Here is a 14,430-nt window from a genome sequence, read left to right as displayed (position 1 = left end):
ATTTAACAAAAAGTTTTGATCATTTTTTACTAACAACCCCAACCTATTATAAAGTCAGGTTTATAAACTGTAAAATATCAACATATTTACCAACAATTTACTGACAAATAACATTTAAATCTAAGCTAAACATGACAAAAGTTAAAATATACAAGAGCACGTGCGCATTAGAAAATAAAATATTCTGAAAAAAACGGGGAATTTTTAAAGTTTTCCGTCAGGAGGCACTAAAGATTAATATTTTATTATTTATGACGATGATTATTTGACAAATTCTTTTTGGTTTGATTTCAATATTCTTAGCACACATTGGTTTAGGTATTGGTTTAAACAAATCATAATAACTTAATAATAAAACAACTTGAACCAATTTTATTATTGAAACCTTGGTTGTTTAAAATACAGCTTTAATGGACTTACATGAACAACATCGGATACTATTACAATATTTTCTTTTGTTGCCTGGTTACATTTATCAAAACACAAAGCCAAACTTAAACACAATGTTAAATCAGTGTTGATACTTCGTCTGTAGATGATGTCGACTTTTAAAGGTTGTTAGTTTTAGTTTGTTAAAAGCCTTAATCTTACATGCGGTTAGCCTAATTCAAATATAAAAACTTTGATTTTCACATATTTTCAAATTGTGTAGGTTTACAATAATTTAAAATTGCAATTTTATTTATTTTTATATTAAAGCATAATTTTTGTTTTAGTTTGAATTATCTAAAAATGGCTGACATAGTTGACTTAAAAGTTGCACAAGGTAGTTTCGATTTGCGATTGGAAGGACAACCTGCACGTACAATAGCCAGTGCTGTGGCAGTAGCTGGGGTTGCTTATGTTGCTTTAAGACCTGAACTTCGGCCGTTCTGGAGGGGGGTGTTGGACAAAATTGTGGAGGGTCGAGATGCAATCATCGAGTTAATCAGACCAGGATCATTGGTTGTCAGCGTTTGTACCAAGAACCAGGAAGCTTCTGATCAGTTCATGTTCGATTATAGTTCAAAGTCGATGGTCGAAAGATTAAACGAATATCTTTCCCAGTATCCAGGTAATGACGACATCGGAAAGTTTGAATCCGTTGTCATGACGAAGTACGAAGTATTCGAAAGTTTCGCTGACGATTTTGAGGAGATGAAAGAGAATGCTCGGATCACAATTTCTGAGTTGTTTAATGAGAAGGTAAGTGAAAAGTTTTTATCTATATCAAACCATAACACTTTAAGGTAGTTTGTGTTACTTTAAGCTTAACTTTTAACCTGTTTCAGATAGTGACCTTACTTTTAATACGAATAAAATCAAAGTTTTTCTTTGTTTTAGGTAGAGAAAGAAGTAACAAAGGGTAAGTTATGTATTTGTTATACAAATGGTGTAGGGTTTGTCTAACTATACCCCACGTGACCAACAATAGGTTGATCGGAGAATAAAATACGCCCCTTGATCACAGATTGATCTCAGTTAATATAAAAATAATACCGATAATGGGCACGGAATTGCAACTGTCTAACTCGACTGATACAAAAATTAAAATACTCTACAATGTATTCAATATTCAGTACACAAGAAAAACAATTAACAAAAAACAATACTGGCTTAACACTTACAAATCAATATTACTTTTAACAAAAACTAACTAAAGACCATTTATGAATTGTTAAAACAGGGCGAATCGTATTCTAAATATATGACGTACTAAAAGTAGAATTCCAAAATTATTCCAAGTTACGATACAAATAAAGACAAAAAAGGCGAAACACAAATCACGTGACTAAGAACGCTGGAAAAAAGGGAAAAACTTGAAATGACCAGGCGATAAGGCGATCCAAAAAGAAGCGCACAATAGCGGCTAATGGTGTCCAACCGAGTGTGAAATTGTATTTAAAATTAATGAGAACATATAAATCAGTTTCATATAAATGGACTTAACATTCCGGCCCCAAATGACCGAGTACACAATAAAATATACGAAGTCATTTCACAATAAACAAAGTACATTATATCAAAAACGAAATCAATATACACTGTGAGCATGCAGCAAACAGTATGACGTGAGATAATCGTCAAAAAAGAAAACATTACATTATAACAATATACGATAATCGTACACATCAAAGGGTAAGAAAATACGAAAGTTCACACGAGTGACATGAGGTGAAATGATAACGATACATGCAATAATGAATGAAAGAAAAACGCGTTTTAAGTTATTGCTGCGCTTCGAGAAGGCACAGCTTTCTAATATCCCGCCAAAGGACCGTTGTGGCGGTTTTTACACGCACGCCTCGCACAAGTCCGTTACAGTCACTTTCACATTGTTCTATAATTCCCTTCGGCCAGTATCCTCTTTTAATTGTGTCATCCACAATCAACACTACGTCACCAACAGCAAAATTTCTCACGGGACGAAGCCATTTTTGTCGCAATTGTAAAAGCGCCAAAAATTCTTTTAGCCATCGCGTCCAGAATTGATCGACGACTAGTTGAGTCAGGCGCCATGACTTTTTATAACCATCCGCTTTTATAAATTCTCCAGGGGGCAATGACATATCGATTGCTCCTTTTAAAACCATACTTGGAGAAAGCGTTTCCAAGTCTCGCGGATCATCAATAATAGGGGTTAAAGGTCGGTTATTCAAGATCCTTTCAACTTCAGTGAGCAACGTCATGAGACCGTAGTCGTCAAGAACTCGTTCACCGGTGATTGAACGTATAATTTTTCGAACTGTTCTTATTATACGCTCCCATACTCCGCCTTGATGGCTTGCAGCAGGGGGATTAAATCTCCAATCTATTTCATTCTGCAACATAGCATCATGCATTTGTTGCAATTCACGTTCGGCACCGACGAAATTAGTGCCGTTGTCACTAAAAATTTGTTTCGGTGTTGGCCTTCTTGAAATGAACCTTCTGTATGCATCTATAAAGGCACTTGTTTTAAGCGACTGTGCAACCTCAATATGGACTGCTCTGGTGGCCATACAGGTAAAAACACAAGCATATCGCTTAACTTGGCTCCGTCCCAGCTTGACAGGTATGGGGCCCATATAATCGACACCAACACAGGTGAATGGTGGCCTGTTGGCAGTAACCCTTGATGAGGGTAATGCGGCCATCATTTGTTCGTCGATTTTCGCGTTTCATCGTCTACATTGTCTGCAGTTTCGTAGTACCTTTCGAACAGCTGCCAGGCCACGCAAAATCCAAAAACTTTCCGGGTTAGAGGCTACCACATGCAAGGTTCCGGAATGACCTTGACGTATGTGATGAGACGAAATAATGAGGGCAGTGACAGGGTGGTTTGAAGGCAAGATCATTTGATGCTTTGCATTCCTATCAACCAAAGACTTTTGTAATCTTCCTCCAACATAGATTACATTATTGACCAAAATGGGTGACAACTTTTGCAACGAGCTGAGAACTTTTGAATTGCGAAGTTCTCCTTTACTCATTACTACAGGCGACTGAAAGTTCTCATGGTTAGAAAGCAACTTAATAACCTCGGGAAAAACGTCGCGCTGAACAGCATGTACAATAGCGGTAGTGGCAGCATCTATCTCCTGACGACTAAGAAAATTGGTGTTAAACGAAGTTGAACTTGCTGCTAAATTTCGAGTTTCAGCCTTCCACCTCAGGTATTGCTTATAACGAAGAAGCCATGCCACGCAGCGTTGTAATCGGGAAAAAGATGAATAGCGAGAAAAAAGGCGCTCAATGCCAGTGCTGCTAATTTCTTTAGTGAAATTGCACTTTGTAGGTTCTTGTTTCAACTCAGGATCGTCGTGGGCAAGCGTCCTTCATTTTCCGGTTCCTTCATTTTCCGTTCCTTCATTTTCCGGTTCCTTCATTTTCCGTTCCTTCAATTTCCGTTCCTTCATTTTCCATTCCCTCAAATTCCGCGTCCCCATGCAAATCAACAACACGAAGATAACTAACGGCTCCATAGCCAATACTGCTTGCATCACAAAACGTGTGCAGCTGAATACTTTTTAACATGCTTAAAGAAGACTTAAGGCATCTGGGAACGCTTATACGCTTCAAAAGGGTTAGATTACGTAACCATGCATTCCATTTAGTGATATGACTGTTGGGTAACAGATCGTCCCAACCTACTTGTGAATTGCATGCTTCCTGCAGTAATTTACGTGCAGGTAAAATGAATGGTTGGGCAAAGCCCAATGGGTCATAGACCTGACTTACCATAGAAAGAATACCACGTCTAGTGGAAGGTTTTAATTGAACGTTTACCTTCACCTTAAAACAATCAAGGACGGTGTCCCAATAAACACCTAACGCACGTTCAGTTGGCAACTCATGTAAGATTTAACGTTGACGATGCCAAAGGAACAGAAGCAAGTATAGTTTTGTCATTATTAATAAACTTATAGTTAAATGGAAGCCGCCGCTTTTAAGAAGCGGTTGAATATCACGTAACAAATGCAAGGCTTCATTTACACTACTACACGATTTTAACATATCATCAGCATAAAAAGTTTGCCTTACAGTACTCGGGGTTTGTTCGTTCGCACCAGTCAGGTTGTCGTCAGCTGTCTTACGTAATGCAAATGCAGCGCAACTCGGCGATGACATCGCGCCAAAAATATGAACGTTCATGCGGTAATCAACCGGAGTTCGCGACAGGTCGTTTTCTGGCCACCACAAGAACCTAAAGGCATCCCGATCATTGTGATCAACGAACACCTGGTGAAACATTCCCTTTATATCTGCAACTAAAGCGATTTTTTCCTGGCGAAAGCGCAAAAGTACGCCAACCAGATTATTAGTTAAATCAGGCCCCTGTAACAAATAGTCGTTAAGAGATAGGCCTAAATGTTTAGCAGCACAATCAAAAACAATACGAAATTTAGGCCCTGTAAAATGGTGAGGTATATAATATTTAAAGTTACTTAAATTCCTAATTTCACCATCTAAAATCATTGTGGCATGGCCACTATTTACATATTCAGTAACCTTATCTCTATACCTGGAAAAAAGTTCAGGGTTAGCTTGCAATTTCTTCTTTAAGTACTGAAGCCTTCGTTCAGCCATTTTCCGATTATTCGACGGTCTTGCAAGATCGTCCTTCCACGGTAATCCAATTTGGTTATGACCGTCAACCTTTTCAACGGTCGATTTTATTATTCCCAAAGCCCTTTTATCCTCTATTGAGGCCTCATGGCGTTGAACGTCGTTTAAATCCTTAAAGTCTTGATTAAACGAGTTGACCAATATTCTACATGAAGCATCAATGCCATCTAGGCTATGTAGAAAATTAATGTTTCGCGCGTTGTTATCTGACCTATTAGAGTAGTCAGAACCAAATAATGTCCAGCCAAGCGCTGTATGCAGGCCAAATGGCTGACCAGGTTTACCCACACGTTGCTCCTTTAACCTAAAGGCTTCATGCACATTGTTACCAAGAAGCAATTCAATTTTTGCGTTCTTAAGTCTCGGAAACGTGAGATCATTAAGATGCGCGTAGCGGTTTGCTACATCTTTAGTGGGTATACTTTCACTTACATCAACCAGGTCGTTTAAAACAATAAGCTCGTCTACATTAAGTGACTCGATTTCATTAATGCCTTGAATATGCATACCTCCAACAATGGTATCATATTCGGTAAGTGAATTCGCTGTAAATAGCTGTACATGGCGGTCGATTTTGTTAAGCCCCAATTGATTGGCTAACGTTTTAGTACACATACTTGTGTCGGAACCGTCGTCCAAAAATGCATAAGTTTGGACGATTTTGTTTGGGTCGCTGCCCCAAACCTTTACTGGAAGCACCTTGAACCGTTTCACATTTTTACTTTTCTGTGTACCGCAGGCGGTGACAGCTCTTTCTTCGGCGTTCTCATTATTTGTAGGTGCGTTTAAGTTTTCATTCGGTTGTGGTTTGTTGTAATGAAGCAAAGTGTGATGTTTTTTGCTACATGTTTTGCAGGCCATTGTTGTCGGACAATTGTTATTCATGTGGCCTTCTCTTAAGCAATTGAAACACAACCTTTTATTTTTCACGAAATTATATCGATCGATCGACGTTTTCATTTTAAAGATTTCGCAACGCCACAGCTGGTGTCCATTCCTACACAAAGGACAGCATACAAATGATAATGGCGCCGAACTTTTCTCCTTCACGTTAAAGCTCTTGCTGGCAGACCGATTTGATTTCGATTGAAATCGCCTCCCTTTCATGTCGGAAAATTTTTTATCGCATTGCTCAAAATGAATGCGCTGGTAGTAATGCCTTGATGATCGGGCCAACTCCCTTACGAACTGTAACAAATCATCGAAGGTTGTTTTCCTACCGGTTCTTTCTTTATCTTTTGAAATTTTTATAAAATCACGCCGCACTTGTTCGGGCAATCGTCGATAGATTTTGCTTATTGTCTCACGGCTGTTTAATTCGGACCCATAGCCTCCCGCATTTAAGGTACAGCTGCAGTAGTACATGCTGTCTGCCAATTTATTCCAAGCATCGGAATCTGACTCAGAAATGGGAGGCCCAATTAGTATGGTTTCCATTGCCGCCTCCATGATAAGATCACTGGCACGAAACTTTTCATCAAGTCGTGATCTCGCTTCTCTGTAAGCCTCTGTTCGGTTACGAATAACTTTGCAACCTTTAATTGCCTCAAACGCCTCGCCAGTGCAATACTTCAACAAAAACTGCAATTTGGCGCCGTCATCCGATATTTTACAATCTATAAATTCATCAAACTGCATGATGAAAGAATCATATTCTAAAATGTCGCCATTAAAATTGTCAATCGTAATTCTTGGCAAGGTGGCGTCTTGCGCTAAGTAGCTTGGCAAATATTGGCTACGGGGCACACTTTGCTGGGTTTCTTTGACAATAGGCGTGGAATCATACACCGGCCCCGTTTGGGTAACTAAGATAGGGGTCGGGTCACTCCGTTTGGGTGATAAGCTGTTAATGGCTTGATCAATCCCCAAAGCAGCTGGTGAAGCGAATTGTCGAAGCGAAATTGATGGCCTTTCTACGAATCCGTCAGACCTTCCTTTTCAAGCTCAATTTGTGCGCCCATGCTCTAAAGGGCCGCAGTGCGCTTTTTCCGACGAGCCCTAGCTTCGGCCTCGCGGACTTCTTCTTCTGCTTCTTCCTCTTCTTGTTGTTTTTGAATTTCAAGCTGACGAAGACTTAATTCAGCTTCTTTTTGAACTTGTTCGGCTTGAACTTTAAGCGCCTCGACGCTACCTCTGCTTCTTTGCGAGCTAACAGATCCAGAATGGCGGGACCCAATTACTGAGGGAGCTCCATGTGTTGGCGAAGCAGAGGTTACACACAGAGATAGAAAACTTTGATACCTTTCGTTCATTGTCGCATATCGGCTTTTAACTTCATCAATTTTGGCCTGTGCCTTTGGCTTTTCAACTTCAGCTTGAACAGCCAAGAATTCGTTGCACGCCGATAAACATTTAAACTGCTTTGCATCCAGTGACCAGCTTTGCCTCCTTTTGAGCATTGATTTCTTTAAGGAGCTGGTTTTCAATTCGAGTAAAATTTGCCAAAGCATTTTTTCGGGCAGACTTCGGATCGACACTGGGTTCTTCGACGGGCTTCGATGTCGAATCTTGACCGCTGGTACTTGGTCAGTTGGTTCCAAATTCATTCTTATATGTAAATCCAAAAAATCCTTTCGAAATTATATATCCCAATTTATAAATCCAAACTTGATCTTAAGTCAAACAATCTACAAATCTAACTAACTATACTAACTCAATGATATGACCAAATGTCATACAATTCATAAATAAATGTAGGGTTTGTCTAACTATACCCCACGTGACCAACAATAGGTTGATCGGAGAATAAAATACGCCCCTTGATCACAGATTGATCTCAGTTATTATAAAAATAATACCGATAATGGGCCCAGAATTGCAACTGTCTAACTCGACTGATACAACAATTGAAATACTCTACAATGTATTCAATATTCAGTACACAAGAAAAACAATTAACAAAAAACAATACTGGCTTAACACTTACAAATCAATATTACTTTTAACAAAAACTAACTAAAGACCATTTATGAATTGTTAGAACAGGGCGAATCGTATTCTAAATATATGACGTACTAAAAGTAGAATTCCAAAATTATTCCAAGTTACGATACAAATAAAGACAAAAAAGGCGAAACACAAATCACGTGACTAAGAACGCTGGAAAAACTTGAAATGACCAGGCGATAAGGCGATCCAAAAAGAGGCGCACAATAGCGGCTAATGGTGTCCAACCGAGTGTGAAATTGTATTTAAAATTAATGAGAAAATATAAATCAGTTTCATATAAATGGACTTAACAAATGGTTATAGTATATGCCTCAAGTAGTTTTAAATTAACAATAAACAAGTCAACTTACCACAAATCTATTAAATATTGCATTATATGATATTTAAATAGGACAACTTGTTAAACAACATAGGCCTAAAAACTAGTTTATAATAAAACAAAATATCCAGATATTTCGTCCGAGTTTGGACTCTTGGATATTAAGGATCGATTTTCTGGGTTGCGACGACCTTTTGACCTTGAGAGTGTGATGACCTCTGATAGTGGTCACGCAAGCATGGCCAGTTCTCATCCAAGCGTGACTGCTTCCATGGCAACCAAAACAGTGAAAAGAAGGCAAATTGGTAAGTTAATAAAAGTTAAGTTTTTGTGAAATGTTTTATGAGAACAACTTTAACAACTTTCTTTTAATTATTAGGATTGGAAGTAACATCTAAGGATCTGCAGGATCTGTTTGCTTCAGGAGGTTAGTTAACTTAAACTTGGTCATTGTTACGTCACAGGTTGTTGCAAAAAAAGTGAATGTTGTATTAACCAATTAGCAACACGCGTTAAGTTAAATTTAACTAAAATATTAATTACTAAAACAAACAATACAGCAAAGTTAAAATCAACAATTTATAGTATGTTGGTAACACACTATGACGTAACAGTTACCAATACATGGTTGTTATGGCAACTTTAATATGTTTAACATTAGGAACTGTTTCTAACATAAGTTAACTTTATTAAAGAATCAATCTGGAACAAGTTAAAGAGTAAAAGTAACAACAAAACCATTCTTCAATATGAGCAAAAATACAAGTTTGGTGTGACCTTTGACCTCCTTCCAAAGCTGACCCAATATCATGTCGCCTGTTTAATGACCAACCAATATGACAAAGCCATGCATGCCAAGAACGAGGTTTCTTCCCTGATTCAAAGCAACATTCAAGTTAGTGCTGAGCAAGTCAAGTTATTTGCTGACCATCTTAAAGGTAGGGAGAAATATCTGGAGTCAATCTTGTTCTACAGTGCAGCTGGTGGGTTGTATGGTCTTGGTAGTAAAGTGCTCAACCAATCTGTTAAAGCGGTAGATTCTTGTGTGAATGGTATGTTTTATTGTCTTCCTAAAATGAAAGAAGATGGAAACATGAAAAGTGTCATCCAACATCATGTGCCACCACTCATGTGTGAAATGCAAGAGTTCGTCCACAACGACACACAATCTGATGTGAATGTGAGATGTGAAGTGGAAGCTTGGTGTTTATATAACATAGCTCTGTGTGAATCTTTGTCCGATGTTGATCCCACCCAAACCTGTCAGCAAGCAGTGAAGTTGATGGAGGATGTTCTGGGATCTTCAGCAAAAGAGTATCAGATTTATGCGGCCCCATTGCACTTGCTTGGTCAATGGTATCTCAACAAAGCTCAACAACCATCAGAGGCAGAAGGTTATTATGTGAGGGCATTGGAGGCTTACAAGAATGTTAAAGATAGAAGTGATAAAGTTAAAAGCAAGTGGATTAAAAGATGTGAAGAGAAACTTGTTGAAGTTCGAGGTTTAACCAAGAAATAAATTTGTTGTAAAATTAATTAGATTGCGTTAAAATGTTGTCAATAAATTACTTACCCAACACCTACAAGGTTTTAAATAAACACGGGAATAGTTAGAAAGCTTAATCATTAAACTTAAAAAAATTTAATATTTTAAATTTTGTATTGTCCCAATATAAAATACGAATAGGCGTGGCTACAAACGTCAATCAACCGAACTTGGCCAATCACAGGCCAGGAATATCTTGTACAAAATATAAAATAACATAAGAGAATTCAGCGTGGTTAAAATTGTGACATCATTAAGATGACGAAAGCAGGGGAATTCCCCTGATAAGACGGGAATGATTACACCTTTAAAGTCCGAATAATAATTTGCATAACTTGCTTCTAGTTAATACTCGGATCAAAATACTTTGTTACAATAATTTATGACGTCACTAGTTGAATACGTCATGTGTTAAGGTCACCAATTGATCACGTGAACACTGCTTAGTGATGTCATAAAAGTAACACGGCAAGTTAAAGACGCCATGTTGATATAATGCCAGTTATGACGTCATATTTAGATCATAATTTAATGACATCATAATTAAACTTTATGTTTTCATTGCTGTTCCAGTCGACCCCGCATCCTTCTACAGCCCTCAGGCGGGTGATTAGGAGGGAATTTTACTTTGATGTTGCCCCCAAGATTATAACTTTTTAATGTTAACTTTGTTATTTTAAAAAATAATCAAAAAAATAATATTGTGTAATTTTTTTGCAGAAAACGTACTTGCAGTCTTATCTGAGTCATTTAAACTTTTAATGTGGGATCTAAATTATTTTAAAATCACGTTTTTATAAAAAAAAAATAAAAAAATGACTCTTGTGCATCATCTTGCGGTTGCGTGCAAATATTAATTAAAAAAATTAAAATTAAAACATTTTTTTGCAAAAAAAATCACTTCTAACTTAATATAAGCCACCCAAACGTCTAAAAAATCACGTTTTTACCAAAACTTAGTAAATTTTTTTTTTTTAAAAACAGCGATTTTTGGCATTTTCTACAAGGTTATATATAGCCTGTTGTTTTTAAAATTAAAGTCACAATTAAAAACCCCGACCAAGTCTCAAGTTTCCTTTGGCACTTATCTATAATTATTTGAATATTTTGGCCGTAAATAGATCTAGGATGTTGCGACATTGATGCAGTAGGGATCGAACGCATAACTTATGTGATAAAGCCGGCAGCGTGGTGTAGTGGTAAGAACACTTGCTACACAACACATGGGGTTGTGGGTTCAATCCCCACTGACCTCATAATGTACAGCCCTTGAGTAAGGCGCTATAACCGGTACGAACTCCTGCTGAGCCAGCACTTAATCAGCAGCATAATTACTGGGTAATTATAATCTATAATATCCCAAACTGCCACAGGCAACTCGAGACTGGATCAGAGTAACTGATGTTACTCTATGTTTAGGTCGCGCATTCGACTTTCCCACAAAAAAGAACACTTTTTCTATTTACTATAGCCAAGTAAACATATGAGGCGTACAACTCTAGGTTGATCTGATTGTTTAAACCTTCCTCAAATTCTTTACCCAATACCCCTCCACTGTTTGCCTGTAAAAATTACAATAACATAAAATAAACCGAAAAAATACATATTTCCGATACCCTATATATAAAGACGAAAAAGTATATTTGAATACTATTTTATTCATTACTTGTTTTACTGATGTACAACTAACCTTAACAACTAGTGGCGTCATGGCTATGCCTAAGAAGAACTATTATGCTTCATAAACACGTAGTTTCTAAAGCTAAAAATCCAATTGTAGGTTATCCTATTCTTATTAACCTTACACACTTACATTAAATTAAAACTTATGCACAGAATTAAGCCGAGCTAAATCTGGAACGTAATTTTAATCTAGGCGAGTAATTAACAAAAGCGTGGATTTAAAAAAAGTGTTTGAAGCATTCTGAAAACGTTTTTTTTGTTGAATGATTTCAAAAGCATCGCTTTGGAAAATTTTAATGGTTAATCTTTGTTTTTTTGAGTGCTAAAAAAATAATTCACATAGTATTATAAAACAGGTTACTACCATAACTTTTAAAAGATTTAATTTATAAATTCAATAAAAACAAAAAATGGATAATGATCAGGATTTTAAGAACAAGCTACAGATATAAATAAAAAAATTAAATGAACTCATATTAACACGAAAAAAGTTAATAATTTATAGCCATATACCAAAAACAAAATTCTAATTTGTTTAGAATTAAGTAAATACAAAAACTATCATTTTATAAGACAAAGAACTAGACTTTAACGCTGACTTGGCGACGCGAACAAATGAAACAAGATAATGTTGTCTTGTTTTTATTTTCCAAACTATACAAGCTTAATTTTGTGCCTGTAATTTTACAAACAGCTTCATTCTAACAAAAAAGCTTAAATACAATGCTTACAACTAACCATAATTATTTAAACAATAATGTTAAAGCCAGTTGTACCATTTATAGCGCTAAGTATCCACTACAAGCCAAAAATTTCAAATTTTGTTGAGAAAAAAGTAATTGTTTTTGCATCATAATTCGCATATTATATATATTAGTATATCTATGCGTAGTAATACCTCGGCAAGCGATTTTTTATCTTTAATTTTAATTTTAAAACAAAAAACAAATTTGTCGAATAAATTAAGAATCAAAAACAAAAACAGGAGTATAAATACAACGTTAATACACATAAAATATATAGGTAAAATAAAAGTTAACTTTATTACAACAAAAATGTAAAATAAAATAAAGTTTTACTGGGTAAATATTTGTTAGGTGGCCCTGTAATGAAATCACGATCATAAAAATGCAGTTATCTGAAACATTCGTAAATTCTTATTAAATATTTGTTTGACATTCTGTGTGCGCAGGTTGGTAGTTAAACATTTAAGAGAAAAAACTTTGCCCTGTTGTGTAGGAATTAAGTTAACGTTTAAAGTATTTTAAACATATTCTGTAATGTATGAAATAAAGTTAATAGAAACTGTTGTGTATGTTTCAATGCAGATAACATAGTTTAAAGATAACTTTGATTGAGAAATATGCTGAATTATTTCTGGTTTAAATAAAGTTACAATTATTCTTAAATAATTAAATTTAAATTAAAGCATAATTTTTGTTTTAGCTTAAAACATTTGAAAATGGCAGACATAGTTGACTTAAAAGTTGCACAAGGTAGTTTTGATTTGAGATTGGAAGGGCAACCTGCACGTACAATAGCCAGTGCTGTGACAGTAGCTGGGGTTGCTTATGTTGCTTTAAGACCTGAACTTAGGCCGTTCTGGAGGGGGGTGTTGGACAAAATTGTGGAGGGTCGAGATGCAATCATCGAGTTAATCAGACCAGGATCATTGGTTGTCAGCGTTTGCACCAAGAACCAGGAAGCTTCTGATCAGTTCATGTTCGATTATAGTTCAAAGTCGATGCTTGAAAGATTAAACAAATATCTTTCCCAGTATCCAGGTGATGACGACATCGGAAAGTTTGAATCCGTTGTCATGACGAAATACGAAGTATTCGAAAGTTTCGCTGACGATTTTGAGGAGATGAAAGAAAATGCTCAGATCACAATTTCTGAGTTGTTTAATGAGAAGGTAAGTGAACAGTTTTAATCTATATCAAACCATAACACTTTAAGGTAGTTTGTGTTACTTTAAGCTTAACTTTTAACCTGTTTCAGATAGTGTTAAACCTTACTTTCAATACGATTAAAATTAAAGTTTTTCTTTGTTTTAGGTAGAGAAAGAAGTAACAAAAGGTAAGTTATGTATTAGTTATAAAAATAGTTATAGTAAATATGCCTCAAGTAGTTTTAAATTAACAATAAACGAGTCAACTTACCACAAATCTATTAAATATTGCATTATATGATATTTAAATAAGGCAACTTGTTGAACAACATAGGCCTAAAAACTAGTTTATAATAATACAAAATATCCAGATATTTCGTCCGAGTTTGGACTCTTGGATATTAAGGATCGATTTTCTGGGTTGCGACGACCTTTTGACCTTGAGAGTGTATTGACCTTGGACAGTGGTCACTCAAGCATGGCCAGTTCTCATCCAAGCGTGACTGCTTCCATGGCAACCAAAACAGTGAAAAGAAGGCAAATTGGTAAGTTAATAAAAGTTAGGTTTTTGTGAAATGTTTTATGAGAACAACTTTAACAACTTTCTTTTAATTATTAGGATTGGAAGTAACATCCAAGGATCTGGAGGAACTGTTTGCTTCAGGAGGTTAGTTAACTTAAACTTAGTTATTGTTACGTTACAGGTTGTTGCAAAAAGGGGGCAAATGTTGTATTAACCAATTAGCAACACGCGTTAATTTAAATTTATTTAAAATTTTAATTAATAAAACGAACAATACAGCAAAGTTTAAATCAACAATTTATAGTTTTCGTTAACACACTATGACGTAACAGTTATCAATAAATGTTGTTATGACAACTTTAATATGTTTAACATTAGGAACTGTTTCTAACATGAGTTAACTTTATTAAAGAATCAATCTGGAACAAGTT

The 14,430-nt window shown here is 36.0% G+C and overlaps 2 protein-coding genes across 3 annotated transcripts in view; one reads left to right on the top strand and one right to left on the bottom strand.

Moving 5' to 3' along the window:
- The window catches only part of LOC145746086 (SH3 and PX domain-containing protein 2B-like), a 77,044-nt gene that overhangs the window by 49,891 nt on the left and 12,723 nt on the right, over positions 1 to 14,430 (bottom strand). The window lies entirely within an intron of this gene.
- On the top strand, positions 722 to 9,941 carry LOC145746088 (uncharacterized). The gene is made up of 5 exons (XM_082564278.1): positions 722 to 1,185; positions 1,324 to 1,345; positions 8,488 to 8,661; positions 8,736 to 8,783; positions 9,052 to 9,941. The coding sequence occupies exons 1-5, from the start codon at positions 733 to 735 to the stop codon at positions 9,873 to 9,875; spliced, it is 1,521 nt and encodes a 506-aa protein (XP_082420404.1). The 5' UTR covers positions 722 to 732; the 3' UTR covers positions 9,876 to 9,941.

Source organism: Corella eumyota, chromosome 3 (assembly GCF_963082875.1).
Source record: "Corella eumyota chromosome 3, kaCorEumy4.1, whole genome shotgun sequence".
NCBI lineage: Eukaryota > Metazoa > Chordata > Ascidiacea > Phlebobranchia > Corellidae > Corella > Corella eumyota.
The sequence above is the reverse complement of the archived record's forward strand: the minus strand, read 5'-3'. Positions and strand labels throughout refer to the sequence as shown.

What these genes read in the sequence shown, in the direction of transcription:
- LOC145746088 (XM_082564278.1), top strand. Translation starts at nt 733, where the DNA reads ATGGCTGACATAGTTGACTTAAAAGTTGCACAAGGTAGTTTCGATTTG. An exon ending in AGAGAAAGAAGTAACAAAGG is followed by an intron (nt 1,346 to 8,487) that starts GTAAGTTATGTA and finishes CAAAATATCCAG; the next exon opens with ATATTTCGTCCGAGTTTGGA. An exon ending in GGATCTGTTTGCTTCAGGAG is followed by an intron (nt 8,784 to 9,051) that starts GTTAGTTAACTT and finishes ACTTTATTAAAG; the next exon opens with AATCAATCTGGAACAAGTTA.